This window comes from Verticillium dahliae, genomic scaffold (assembly GCF_000150675.1).
Source record: "Verticillium dahliae VdLs.17 supercont1.4 genomic scaffold, whole genome shotgun sequence".
In the NCBI taxonomy this organism is placed as follows: domain Eukaryota; kingdom Fungi; phylum Ascomycota; class Sordariomycetes; order Glomerellales; family Plectosphaerellaceae; genus Verticillium; species Verticillium dahliae.
Genome location: NW_009276925.1, coordinates 1,895,523 through 1,908,107, shown reverse-complemented (window position 1 = coordinate 1,908,107; position 12,585 = coordinate 1,895,523). Strand labels below are relative to the sequence as shown.

Here is a 12,585-nt window from a genome sequence, read left to right as displayed (position 1 = left end):
AGGCAGGAGATGGTGGACACGAGGGAAAAAGCGACGTCCATCAAGCTCAGGCACCACAGCGAAATTTCCTCGCTTATGTGGTACCTACTGTGCCTACCTGGGTACCTAGCAAGCCTAGGTACCACCTACTGTGCCCTCTCCATGTACCTGCTGCCTCACCATGCTCGCTTCCTCGGTTGGCGCCGAACAGCCAGCCATCCACTCGATCGCTACCCTGTGCCTGCTGTGCCTGCTGCGCCTGGCGCCGCCAAGATGAGCCTCATCACCCGTTTTCCATTTTGCCATCGCCTGCAGAGAGGACCCCTGCCCTTCATCCCAGCGGGAGGGGGGGAAAGCCACACGGATTAATGAGACGTTGGTGGCCGGCGCCTGCAATCTCGACCACCGTCCATCTCCACCACAGTCCAGACTCTGTCCTCGCCTGGCCTCCCACATCATCAACGGTCAAGGTAGCTACATGGTACCTAGGCAGTGTAGATACCTGACCAGCGATGACCATGCTTGCTCAATTCCTGGTTACGGCTAGTCTCTTCCGCCGGGGGCACAGCGTTGTCGACATGGGCCCTCTCGCCTCGCTGACCTGAAGCCATTTGATATAAAGCCTCGTCCTGCCAGCGAATCTCTTGCTACTGTCTTTTTCTCTCTCCTCTCCTCATCCTCGCTTCCAGTGTTGTTTGTTCACTCTTTTTTCCAAAAAACTTCCCAGTCTCTCTCTTTTTGGCTGTGCCATTCTTTTGAAACTCACCGAACTCGACGTTCGCCAACCCACGCTCTCTACGCAGATACACTTGCAACCACATACTTTTCACTTCAACCAACCAGTACAAACAACCTTACCAACCCGATCTTCATATCAGACCATTCAAAATGCGTTTCACCGTTGCCTCCGCTCTGGCCATGGCCACCACCGTCTCCGCCCACGCTCAGATGTACGGCATCTGGGTCAACGGCGTTGACCAGGGTGATGGCCGCAAGGACTACATCCGCTCTCCCCCCAACAACAGCCCCGTCAAGGACCTCACGAGCCCCGACCTCGTCTGCGGCCCCAACGGTGGCACCCCCGTCCCCAGCTTCGCCAAGGCTGCCGCAGGTGACAAGCTTAGCTTCGAGTGGTACCATGACAACCGCGACGACGACATCATTGACGGCTCCCACGCGGGTCCCCTGATCACCTACATTGCCGAGTACACCGAGACTGACGGTTCCGGCCCCATCTGGACCAAGATCGCTGAGGATGGTTACTCTGGCGGCAAGTGGGCCGTTGACAAGATCAAGGCCAACCACGGCAAGCAGGACTTCACCCTGCCTGCCAGCCTCGCCGCTGGCAAGTACCTTGTCCGCCAGGAGATCATTGCCCACCACGAGTCCGACGTGGCCTTTGCCTCCAACCCCGCCCGTGGCGCCCAGTTCTACCCCTCTTGCGTCCAGCTCGAGGTCACCGAGGGTGGCAGCGCTGTTCCCGATGAGGGCTTCGACTTCAACACCGGTTACACCTCGGCCGACCCCGGTATCGTCTTCAACCTGTACAGCGGCTACACCAGCTACACGATCCCCGGCCCCAAGGTCTGGACCGGTGCTGGCTCCGGCAGCGCCCCCGCTCCCAAGCCCACCACCGGTGCTCCTGTCGCCACCACCACTGCCGCCGCCCCTGTTGCTCCTACCACCACCGCCGCCCCCGTCGTTCCCGCCCCCGGCAACGGCAGCGAGGATGACTCCGAGGGTGCCCCGGCCCCCCGTCTTCTCTTCCATCGCGTCGGCCGCCCCCGTCGTTCCCACCACGACCGCTGCCTACCCCGTCCCCACGACCACCCTGGCCACCGTTGTCAAGCCCCCCTCGGCCACCAACGCGCCTATCACTCCTCCCACCACACCCCCTACCACCTGCAAGGCCAAGCGCTCCAGGTCCCGCAAGGCCCGCCGCAGCGCCAAGAAGGTCGCCCGCCGTGCCCAGCTCTAAGCTGTGGGCTGTCACGATATATGATGGCATGAGCCGTCTGTTCAGTGGCCTGTGGCCGATGACAGAGGCCATTTCATTCGGTCGGGGATGAGAGCGTGTGTTTTCGGAAGCATACGACGGTCTACGATTTTGATTCCTGTATATATTGATCCAAGTGTGCATATACTGCGTGTAGAATCTGAAGATTTTCAGCAGACTTGTTCCGTCACCCCTCCTGTGACTCGTGTGATTATTCGTTTGTCAAAGCAGACAATATGCATGATCATGTACTGTTGTTCCGCAGTTGATCGTCTCGGGAGCTGCTGGAAAGTTCCTCAATTGTACGTTACATTTGGAGTGCAGCCTGCTAGCCTACCAGTGCCTCGGCAAGCAAGAAGAAACAGGAAAAACAAAAACAACAGCCCGACGTCTATAACTCTATGTCAGGCGCGAGTATCTCTTCAACGTCGAGCCATCCATCTTCCCTGGCTAATATCGAACCTTCGATACGTCGAATACGAGCAGGGCCTCCAGTCTCCTGGTCCAGGCTAGTCAAAACAAAGTCCACTTTAACAATTACAGCACAGCCAAGGCAGGCATGGCACGGCCGGTTGGGTGTCAATGTCCGACGCTCATCTCGTGTCGTGCGGGCAGGTGGACCCATCTGCCTGGCCCGATATATTGCGGGGCCGAGGAGAGAGATCTTTTTGTCTCCACTCTCGGGGGGGGGGGGGAAGCTTGAAACTCGAGCAGGCTGTGGAGCCGCTAGAACCTCCTGTAGATGGGTTTTACTGGGCCCCGTTGACTGGCAGAACTCAGCCACAGGAAGCTCCAAGAATACCTACCGTCACGCGCGCCCTTGTAGGGAAGCGAGAACAGCAGCAGAAGTCCCTCGAACCAATCTTCCAATGTACTATGGTAGGTCTATGGTGGTCCGTTCAACAGTCAACAGATACAGGAGAGATTCTCTTCCGTCCATCTGATGCCTCTGTAACTGGGCCGTGCAACTATGCCTCTACGTACTTCCTCGATAGTAGTAGCCTTGGGGCCTTGTCGGAACGGCTCTTCTTCTATTATTCTGGGTGGTAGAAACCTAGGACATATCATTTCCAGTCAACAGCAGCCTTTGCTGGCCCATGATGCCTCCAAAAATGCTGCAATCGCTGGAAGATCCTCGGCCCGGTTGGGTGCTATCTGCCGTTCAAACAAATCCTAGTTCAGATGCATATCCAAGAGGGCCTTGAGAAGAGCGTGACTGAGAATGCACGAGCCATTGGAGACAGAAACTATCAATGCATGGCTTTACGATATTAATCAAGGATTATTGGACATTTGGTAAAGACCAAGGTCGAGCTGCCGGTACGCCTAGTCAAAGTTGACGAAGAACATAGGATGGCCCACGGGCGTCGATCGGTCCGCATATACATCTTTTCGTAGACCTTAGCTGGGTTCCTACCGAAATATGAACTCCTCGAGCTCTCTATATGCCCTTTCCATGTCGTCGTTAACAATGATCAAATCGTGCAGCCCTGGTGTTGCATCTGCATACTCCAATTCTGTCTTCGCCTGTGCCATTCGTCTCAGTATGTCTTCCTCATTCTCAGTGCCGCGGCTCCGAAGACGTCGCTCAAGCTCTTCGAGACTGGGAGGTTCGACGAAGACATAACGAGCGACAGGAATCTCGGGGCTTCCCTGTAGCTGCTTGACACCCTCCAGGTCAATGTCGAACAGAACAATGGTCCCTTGAACCAAGCTCTTGGCCACTTGATCAATGATAGCTCGTCTGCTGGTGCCATACATGGAACCACTAAACGTTGTGTGTTCGATGAATTTGTCCTGCGTAACGAGAGCAGTGAACTGTGGGTCGGAGACAAAGTAGTAGTCCACGCCATCGACCTCACCTGGCCGGGGGCTCCTTGTGGTATGTGAGACCGTAAGCGCAAACAATCCGCGGTGCGTGTCCCGAAGCTTCTTGATAAGGGCTCCTTTGCCCACGCCGGACGGACCCGAAATGACAATAGGCTGGTCTGCCCGCATCGCTGCTTGTATTGACCGCATGAAGTGGATATGATAAAATGGGCGATGTGGTGCTCAAGTGCCTTGTGAACAAGAATTCTACAGTTGCTCCTGTATGGCAAGGCAAGCCCTGGATGTAGGTAACTGAATGAAATAGCGGCGGGTTGAAAACTCAGGCGAGTTGGAAAAGCCCTGGTTTTAGGCAGCGCAATGGTGGTAGAGAGAGAAGGAAAGTATGCAAGTTCTCATCCAGGGGTAGAAGACGGTCTACGATCTTATATGAGGTCTCCGACTGAACGGACCAACGAGACCGCTCGGAAATTCTGTGCGTGCTGGCTTAAAAACTTAAAAAAATCAAACTTAGTATGATACCTTGATAGCTGAACTCATACATGCAAGAGTCCAGGACACCCAGCATGTTTATGGCTGTGCTGACTTTGCAAGTCGATGTCTGTGTTTGGCATGCTTGCCTACCTTTGGCTGCATGGCGCCACTGATGGTTCGGTGTACGAGGCCGATGGCTTGAGTAACGCTAAGTGACTTGAGTTTATCATGGGTTTGACGCTTCCTCAAAATATTTGACTTTGTCTGGTGTTCTAAAGAAGACTTAAGACTCGTAGAGCCTTGAATCGTCTTCCAATAAGCAGGCGACAATACTACCTAGTAGTTCAGTGCCTTGGCGGTGGTAACCAAGAACACCCGTCTTAGCTCTAAGGAGTGCTAGCTGGCAGGTATCCCGCAGTGGCAGCTCGAAACCTCTGAGATGACGCACATCAGGCGCTAATAAGAGCCCCACCATCTCATGTTTGGCGCGTCGCTGCGTGCCTGAGCTGCCGCATCGTCCACTGAACGGAATGCCTGACAGCTTTGATGGTTGAGGTACTGCATCTCTGCAAAAGCAGTCAGCTGTCTTGATAAGAATTCGAAGGTATTCAGCACATTTCTACCCCAAGACCGTCTCAGACCGCCGTCTCAAATGCGGCTGTTGGTTTCCTGTCTTCGCCCCGACTTCAGGGTCCGTTTTCGTAGCCGCTAGGCGACCCAGCATTTTCAACGGTCGCGGCGTCTCACAGGGGCAATGGGTCTTATCAGCTCTTTATCAGCACTCAATCACGCCAACTAGCTCCAACGTTCCGTCCACCTTTTCGACATTTGGACCAGCCATTGCATCGTCAGATCCAAATCAGAACTCTTGTCAGACCTCTCGTCCAATACCACCACCTGGCTTCTTCGAGACGTGCCTTCGACGCCGAGTGTTATCCTCCCAACTGCATCGCGCCCGGCGTCCGGCACGCCGAGAGAGGCGAACCCGAGAGGGCTGGAGTGCAAAGGAGAAGGGCCACTCAGCAGCATGCTCCCGCCGACATGAAGCTCAGAATACCCCAGACCCGCACCGTCAGGAGCCTGGCCTCCGCTGTTGGTGTCACCATATTCGTGTACCTCCTCATTAGCAATCTCGAGACCCGTCTCCGTCTTGGCGACGATGGCCTCGCGTCGCACCCGTCCAGAGCCGGATCATCGCCAGCCAGAAATCCCGACTGCCCTGGGCCTGCACTCCGACACCTGCGCAACCTCGAGCTCAACCTAACCGACACCATCACCTACACGAAGCGGTGCATCAAACCCGTTGTCACACGATCCCTCGACCGCGACGCTGTTGCGCAAATAGACGAACCCCTCCTCAAGATCAAGACGAAGATAGATCTCAGTTCGTGCGCACCAGTCCAGCTCGAAAGATGCGATCCTATACCACTGCGCGTTCCGCGCCCATACCCAAAGTCCACCTATCCCCAATACGTTTTTGGCGTCGCCACGTCGTACGAGCGCTACGAAGAGTCAATAGACACATTCGCCTTTTGGCTTGCAGGGTCGCATGCCAAGCTGGTCGGTGTCGTCACCGACTATGACGAAAACCGCCCCAACCTCGAAGCTCTCGTCGCTCGCTATGCCGAGCGCGATGTCATTGCCAGCTTCGTCAAGCCCATTCGCTCAAGGCTCAGCGTCGGCCAAAACCACTTCACCATCATCCGCGACCTCGTCAAGGCTTCAGGCCCCGAAACCGAATGGATCGCTATCCTCGATGACGACACATTCTTCCCCTCTCTCCACAAGCTCACCGTCGCCCTTTCCGACATTGATCACACGCAGCAGGCGTACGTCGGTGCCCTATCAGAGGACTTTAGAGCTGTTCGCACCTTTGGCTACATGGCTTTCGGTGGAGGCGGCGTTTTCCTGTCGGCGAAGCTGGCGCGGGACCTCGAACCCCTGCTTGAGACATGCCTCAACGAGGCCAAGACGGGCGAGGGCGACGCGCTCGTGCGCGAATGCGTTTATAAACACACGCATACCAAGCTGACGCCACTGCCGGGGCTGCACCAAATGGACATGGCCAGGGACGCCACGGGTTTCTACGAGGGAGGCCCCAGCCCCCTGAGCGTCCACCACTGGAAGAGCTGGTACTTCTCCCCCGTCGAGCTCATGGCCACCATCACCCACGTCTGCGGCGACTGCTTCCTGCAGCGCTGGCGCATGGGCGCCGACACGGTCCTCACCAACGGCTATTCCATCAGCATCTACCGCGACGGTCTCGACGACGTCGACCTCAGCCGCATGGAAGATACGTGGTCCAATGAGCAGCCCGACTTTTACGACTTTAGCATTGGGCCGTTACGAAAACCTATGAAGCCGGGGCAGAAGAAGACGTATAAGCTCGAGGATGCCGACTACCTCAAAAACGGAGGAGTGCGGCAAATCTACGTGCACCGGGCGGAGAAGGCTGGCCAGAATGACGACGTCATTGAGCTCTCATGGGAGGCGTCCAGACCAGGCCTCCTAGGCAACATTCGACCTGAATAATGTAGCGTTTGTGTCTATTTGGATGTATGGCAAGGGTAAGGCATGTTTTGGTTGCCCCCTTCTTGGCGTTGGATGGGCTATTTGCGCATTTAGATGTTGGCTTGATGACCCTAAATTGCTATCATGCTGTTGAAGTAACCTCCATCCCTCTTGTTCTTGCGGCCTGCCCCTCAGTTTTTAGCCTTCCGGGCCTCCCGGCTGTACGCGACATCAACACCCGCACGGATCACGGTCGCGACTAGGCATGCTACTGCGTGCACTAGCGGCACGTACCCGTCGGCACGCATCTGTCTCAGTGAGACATCGAATCGGGTCAGCGGTTGGGACAAACAATGACGAGAATAGGAAATCGAGGGGGACCCACCTTTGACATGTTCATCGTAGCTTAAGGTTCAGCCTCGTCAGGGGAGACCAAGGGCTGCCAAACAAGCTCTTGAGCTATCTAGATCGATGAGGCCATCCAACAAGCTGAGTCGAGTGGAATGTGAGCAATCTAGCCTGCTTCCCCACGGAGTGCGCCCTTCCCCCACGGCAACACCTCCCAACGCCCCGGACGGGTCTGGCATTCGAGGGAGACGGACAACAAGGGGGTCCTCCTTGACAATGTGTCGAGCTTCCAGCCCGTCCGTTAAAGCATGGCAATACCTCATGCCCCTGGACACAGTCCTCTCTGGCAGATCTCCTGGTGTTTCTTTCCCTAACTGAGCTGTCCCTGCTCCCTCAGAGCATGTTGACGACGATAGCGACCAAAAAAACGAAACGAGACGAGACGAGATGCCATTCATCTCTGCGAAAACGCCAACGCGGGAGCTGAGCCGTTCGCCTACTATGCCCTGGCTCTCGCGCACGCCATCTTACCAGTCATCACCGCTGCAGTCGCCCCGTCCGAGCTCACCTCGTCTACCGTCTTCCACGGGCAAACAGCCATGCCCGCCCGTAACGTACATACCGGCTCTCATCGACGGCGCGTGCGGGACGCTGCCACTCGCGCAGAAGCCCACAGTTGATCTCATGCGCGAGAACCTCCAGGACCTGTGGGCCATGGCCCCGGATCTGTGGGCTGCGCTAAGGGGCAGCTTGATCAGAAGACCCGGGGAGAGGATGTCGGGGGCGCAGATGAAGGACGCTGTGGTGCAGGTTTGCCTGAGTGTCATCGAGGTCGGGATGCTGCTGTCCGTGATGCCCATCTGGCTGTTTATGCCTGGCATTGTGTTCGCGTCGTGGGCGGCCATGTCGTTGACTGTGGTGTTCGGCCTCAGTTGGCTGCTGAACGAAGACAGCGTCACCATCAGCTGTGACGGGGCCGACAGCTGGGCTACGGACAGTGAGACGCACGACGAACGGTGGTTCTTCGTCAGTGGCATCGGGACAACGTATGTGACTGTGAGCTGAGTACCGGATGATAACGCATGCTGACAGCGTCCCCAGAGCTCACCACCTCGCACATCACACGCTGCCTCTGATGGCTCGCCTCTTCACGCATCCCATCATGGGTATCCATACGCCAACCTACGGTCTTCCCTTTGACATCATTCTGACCATGCTCCACCGGGCGATACCCTCAATGCAGACGGCCGCCTCGCGGGCTCTGTACATGGAACTCCGCGCCGCCCTGCTCGATAGCCACATCACGCGAGTGGCCGTCCTCTCTCACACAACAGGCGCCATCCCGCTCAGTTCCGTCCTCACGCGGCTCAGCGCCGACCTCCAGCCGGAGAAGCTCTCCAAGCTTGAAATCTTCACATTCGGCGCCGCCGTCCGCGAGTTCGCCACGCCGCTCGGCGAAACAAAGAAGCCCTCACCAGCCGGCAGCACGCCGCGGTTCGAGGAGCCGATCGTCGAAGATCGGGGTCCGCATATCGAGCACTTCGCCTTCCCCTCTGACCCGCTCGCTCAGCTGGGCGTCCTGCGCGCCGTCCAAAAAGACCACACCGCCCGCTTCTGCGGTAGCGTCTTCCTCATCCACGTCCAGCCGCCCACCCACGCCATGTCCGCTTCTGCCATGCCCTCTCCCTCACCTGCCGGCGGAGTCCGTGGAGCCTTACGTCGCCCGCCGGGTCATCTCGCCGACTACCTAGCTGCGCTCTTTCCCGCCTCGATGGACGGCACGACACCGGGAAAGAGCAGCATCCTTGACTACGTCATGAGCATCGATCGCGACACGGCCGAGAAGCGCGAGCTTGCGGCCATGGCGTCGTATGCCGAGTGCAAGAAGCGAAGCGGCCGGTTCGGGCGCGACGGCAAGCGCACGAGCTGGACGGGGCTCGGCGCGACGGTTGGCGGCGGGGCCACCAACGGCGTCATGGACGGCGTCGTCGGGCTCGAGATGGCGAGGCGCGGGTGTCGCGAGTGCGATGGGCACAGGGGTCGCGAGGTTAGCCGCCTGGCGGACTATGTGCGGAACAGCAACATCATCATTCGCAGGGACTCGAGTGTGGTGGATGCGCTGGGCGTCGGGAGGACATGAGGAGGCGTGGATCAGCTTGCTACAGACAGACATACCTTTGATAGACTTTTCCTAATGACCTTTGTAGCGTTTCAGGCCAGTATCTGCAAACTGTCTGTCTACTTTTGTACATGAAATTCTGCGGAAAACAGAGGAGAAACACATGGTACTCATGGGACTTGAAAGGTGGGTATCAAAAGCGAAATTCGTGTCGCTGGTGTCATCACAGCTCTTTCATCTTCTCCAGTGACTGCAACGCTCGCTCGAGCTGCACGACGACATCGGCAGACGCCAGCATCTGCTCTCTTGTTCTGAAAACCTCCCTCGCATGGATCGCGCGGGCAAACCCAAGCGAGTGCTCCAGTCTATCCCGCAACGAGCGACCCAAGATGTCTTTCCCCTCAACGGCAGCCTGCACCTCTGTCAACTGGCTTTTAATGGTCTCAAACTCTGGCTCCAGGTCGATCACGCGCTGGTTGCTCTCTATCTGCTGTTCCAGTTTGGCGATGTGCTGGCTCTGTGTCTCGATGAGTTCGACTTGCGTCTGCCTGGTTAGTTCTGCTTCCTTGGCGTAAGCACTCTCTGTCTGAGCTCTGGAGTCAGATTCGGCCACGCGCCGCGCGAGTGCTGAAACCTGGCCCTGAAGGGCATTGAACTGAGCTGTGCTGGGGGCGTCTGACAGACTGCTTTGCGCACGCAGGTCATTGAGCTGTTCCTCAAGGTCTCTGTTGCGCTGTTCGAGTGTTTCGATCCGCTTTGCATCCTCCTCTGACATGGTGTTGTGTATCCGTCGTTCTTCGAGAAGGTCTAGGCGAGCACCATGGCCATTGATCTGATCCTGAAGTCGAGTACCAAGTCGTTCAAGGGCCAAAGAGTCCTCGGTATTCTTGGCAACGGCTTGCGCATCAGTACTGGACGCCTCAAGCCCCTGAAGGCGGGCCTCATGAGACTTGGCCATCTCTGATAAGGCATCCTTGGAAGTCAAGTGGCCGTCAACCCCACTGTGAATCTTGTCAATCTCTGCAGGTGGATCTAGCTTGCATGCAGAGTGATGAGTCTCCCCAGGCTGCTCTGGGGAGACGTCTTGTCCGGCATGATCAGCCTGGACTCGGTCGGCTTGTGGTGTCCCTTCATCGATCCTCGGCAGCCTCTCTGTGCGAGCGGGTGTTAAGTCTCTCGAGCTGTGGCCTCTGCCACGCGAATCACTAGGTGAAGGCAAGGAGTCCGTGGGTCTTTCCGACTCAACGCAGTGCCGTTTGCTGGCACTGTCTGGTGCCTCGTCTTCAGAGGAGAGAAGGTGCTTTTTATTGGCATTCGCATCTTCGCGCTGGAGTTGGTGCTCCTCCGGTCGCTGAGTCACAGAGCGGTCATCGGAGTAAGGCCAGAACCCGGGAGATAGCAAAAGGTCGACATCTTGAAGGAGGTCGTCCCACTTGGCCATCTTGTCGTCGAATAAGGCGTAGTGCTCCCGCTCGTTCTGAGGTGCCCTACTGACAGCGTGAGACCATAGATGACACCACTCGTCTGCGAGAGCTGCGAGAAGCGTTGGCTTCTCCCCGCGGTCGGACTCCCGTCGGTAGATCCTGCGCCTGGCAGAGTAGAATTTTGTGAGATCACGGATCTGGCGGGCGTGAGACGTGGCGAAACTGCAGGCGCGGTTCACGGCGCGATAAATCGCAATCTCGTTGTTCATGGCGCTGAAATGCAGCAGAGCCCTGAACATGATGACCAAGTTGACGTAAATGCGTTCTTCTAGGCTCGACTGGTTCACAGTGTACTTGCGCTGGCCAAGTATCACTTTAGCCCGAGCATCATCGTTTTCGTGTGCTGCCCAGGGCGGCAACCCATCAGCGAACCCTCGGAGGGCGAAAACGCCGGCGAGGGTGCCTGGCGGTCGAGAGGTTTGTCCATCTCTTGATGGCGAGCGATCGTGTGGTGAAGAATTCATCAAGGGTTTCGCCGGGTGCTGAACATGAAACAGGTCTGGACAAAGGAGCTGCGACGAGGGCGAATTACGATGTGAAGAGAACAATGAGATTAGTGGTATTCGAAATGAACAGACACAATTTGATGAGAAGGTTGGCGACGTCGCACCTCTTGAGGTTTAGACGACGCTCCTCAAAAAATTGCCCCAAGCAAGGTGCCTAAGGTAGATGGGCAGGAAGAGGTGACCGGAGCACCTGCCACTTTACGCGACAAACGCGCCAGTGAGCAACATTGTCAGCCTGCCAGGCTGACAGCGGGGAGCTAGCCCTCTTGGCCCTCTATCTGACGTCGAGCTTTATCTTATCAGTGTCCACCCCGGTGGAGAAGTCAGGCGGCTCCACTTGTGACCTGTCTGGCCGGGGCCTTGGTGACGGCGACGCTTAGATGTTGATTCTCGACATCCGCGACTGGAACAGACAATACCGACGACCCAAGCCATCCAGCGCTTCGCAAACTTCTTCTATATACAAAAAGAAACAAGGAGATCGAGTCCTTTCGACGCGCGCGGGCGCTACATCCCCCGCCCACAATGCCTTCCACCGACAATCCCCCAGAGACCATCGATGCTGCGAACAAAAACCCGTGGACCGAAGAGACGAAGGCCAAGTTTGAAACGTTCGATTACAACGACCCCGAAGCCTGGAGCCATGGCACTGACTGTTCGTGACCAGCAAGAGCAAGAGCAAATATATGGACCCGTGTCAGGACGCCGCCAAGCGCAGCATTAAGTGCTTGAATCGCAACAACGGCGACAGGGAGATGTGTGGTGAATACTTCCAGTACGGTGGCCATGAATTCCCCAATTACAGACCTGATGGCTAATCATTGCCGCAGAGCATGGCGAGACTGTCGACAGGCATGGGTATGGAGCCTAATACCTCTTTCCTGACCGGTAAATGGATTATACTGACACCACATAGATGGACCAGCGCAAGGAGGAGAGACGAAAGGCGGGCAGTTTTTTCTGAATGACCGACCGCGCCGGAAGACGTGTACAAATGGAATGGCAATGCGGCTTGGCAGCGTCGGAGTGGTGCCGCCGGGATCGAGCGTGGTGTAACAACAGGTGTAAACTACCGTGACCGTGTATTGGGCCTAGCTACGGGAGAGGCATTGCATGGGAAATGATGATCATGAAGAGGGACAGGGCAGGGGAAGAGTTTACAACAATTTCATCAGCCAAATGCTCGAAACCTTAGACTTCGTCGGCGACTACCTAAGGTAAGTACATGTAGTAATCCTCAGTTATGGTGGGACCCGCTTTTCTAGCTGCCATTTCGATGCGCAACCAATCACAGTACGTCCTGCACTGAATTTCGTGCCCCTCCATCCATCTCACCTTGTC

At 56.6% G+C, this 12,585-nt stretch overlaps 6 protein-coding genes across 6 annotated transcripts; 4 read left to right on the top strand and 2 right to left on the bottom strand.

Annotated features, from left to right (window-relative positions):
• Positions 1-867: 867 nt before the first annotated feature.
• On the top strand, positions 868-1,957 carry VDAG_02959 (endoglucanase-4; the record flags this gene model as incomplete). Its single annotated transcript, XM_009653612.1, has 2 exons — positions 868-1,752; positions 1,829-1,957. The coding sequence occupies 2 exons, from the start codon at positions 868-870 to the stop codon at positions 1,955-1,957; spliced, it is 1,014 nt and encodes a 337-aa protein (XP_009651907.1).
• Positions 1,958-3,233: 1,276 nt separating this feature from the next.
• On the bottom strand, positions 3,234-4,189 carry VDAG_02958 (guanylate kinase). The gene has a single exon (XM_009653611.1). The coding sequence runs from the start codon at positions 3,971-3,973 to the stop codon at positions 3,389-3,391; it is 585 nt and encodes a 194-aa protein (XP_009651906.1). The 5' UTR covers positions 3,974-4,189; the 3' UTR covers positions 3,234-3,388.
• A 1,128-nt stretch (positions 4,190-5,317) lies between these two features.
• On the top strand, positions 5,318-6,808 carry VDAG_02957 (uncharacterized protein; the record flags this gene model as incomplete). The annotated part of the gene is made up of 1 exon (XM_009653610.1): positions 5,318-6,808. The coding sequence occupies one exon, from the start codon at positions 5,318-5,320 to the stop codon at positions 6,806-6,808; it is 1,491 nt and encodes a 496-aa protein (XP_009651905.1).
• A 1,011-nt stretch (positions 6,809-7,819) lies between these two features.
• VDAG_02956 (uncharacterized protein) lies at positions 7,820-9,275 on the top strand (the record flags this gene model as incomplete). The annotated part of the gene is made up of 2 exons (XM_009653609.1): positions 7,820-8,181; positions 8,237-9,275. 2 exons carry the CDS (start codon positions 7,820-7,822, stop codon positions 9,273-9,275), a joined length of 1,401 nt encoding a protein of 466 aa, XP_009651904.1.
• A 578-nt stretch (positions 9,276-9,853) lies between these two features.
• On the bottom strand, positions 9,854-10,977 carry VDAG_02955 (uncharacterized protein; the record flags this gene model as incomplete). The annotated part of the gene is made up of 2 exons (XM_009653608.1): positions 9,854-9,894; positions 9,951-10,977. 2 exons carry the CDS (start codon positions 10,975-10,977, stop codon positions 9,854-9,856), a joined length of 1,068 nt encoding a protein of 355 aa, XP_009651903.1.
• A 662-nt stretch (positions 10,978-11,639) lies between these two features.
• Positions 11,640-12,538, top strand: VDAG_02954 (uncharacterized protein). The gene is made up of 4 exons (XM_009653607.1): positions 11,640-11,855; positions 11,912-12,019; positions 12,075-12,102; positions 12,161-12,538. Exons 1-4 carry the CDS (start codon positions 11,770-11,772, stop codon positions 12,206-12,208), a joined length of 270 nt encoding a protein of 89 aa, XP_009651902.1. The 5' UTR covers positions 11,640-11,769; the 3' UTR covers positions 12,209-12,538.
• The last annotated feature ends 47 nt before the right edge of the window (positions 12,539-12,585 follow it).

Coding starts and splice junctions, on each gene's coding strand:
- VDAG_02958 (XM_009653611.1), bottom strand. CDS start 3,973: ATGCGGGCAGACCAGCCTATTGTCATTTCGGGTCCGTCCGGCGTGGGC.
- VDAG_02954 (XM_009653607.1), top strand. CDS start 11,770: ATGCCTTCCACCGACAATCCCCCAGAGACCATCGATGCTGCGAACAAA. Junction 11,856..11,911: donor ACGAAGGCCAAGTTTGAAAC/GTTCGATTACAA, acceptor GTTCGTGACCAG/CAAGAGCAAGAGCAAATATA. Junction 12,103..12,160: donor GAGACTGTCGACAGGCATGG/GTATGGAGCCTA, acceptor GACACCACATAG/ATGGACCAGCGCAAGGAGGA.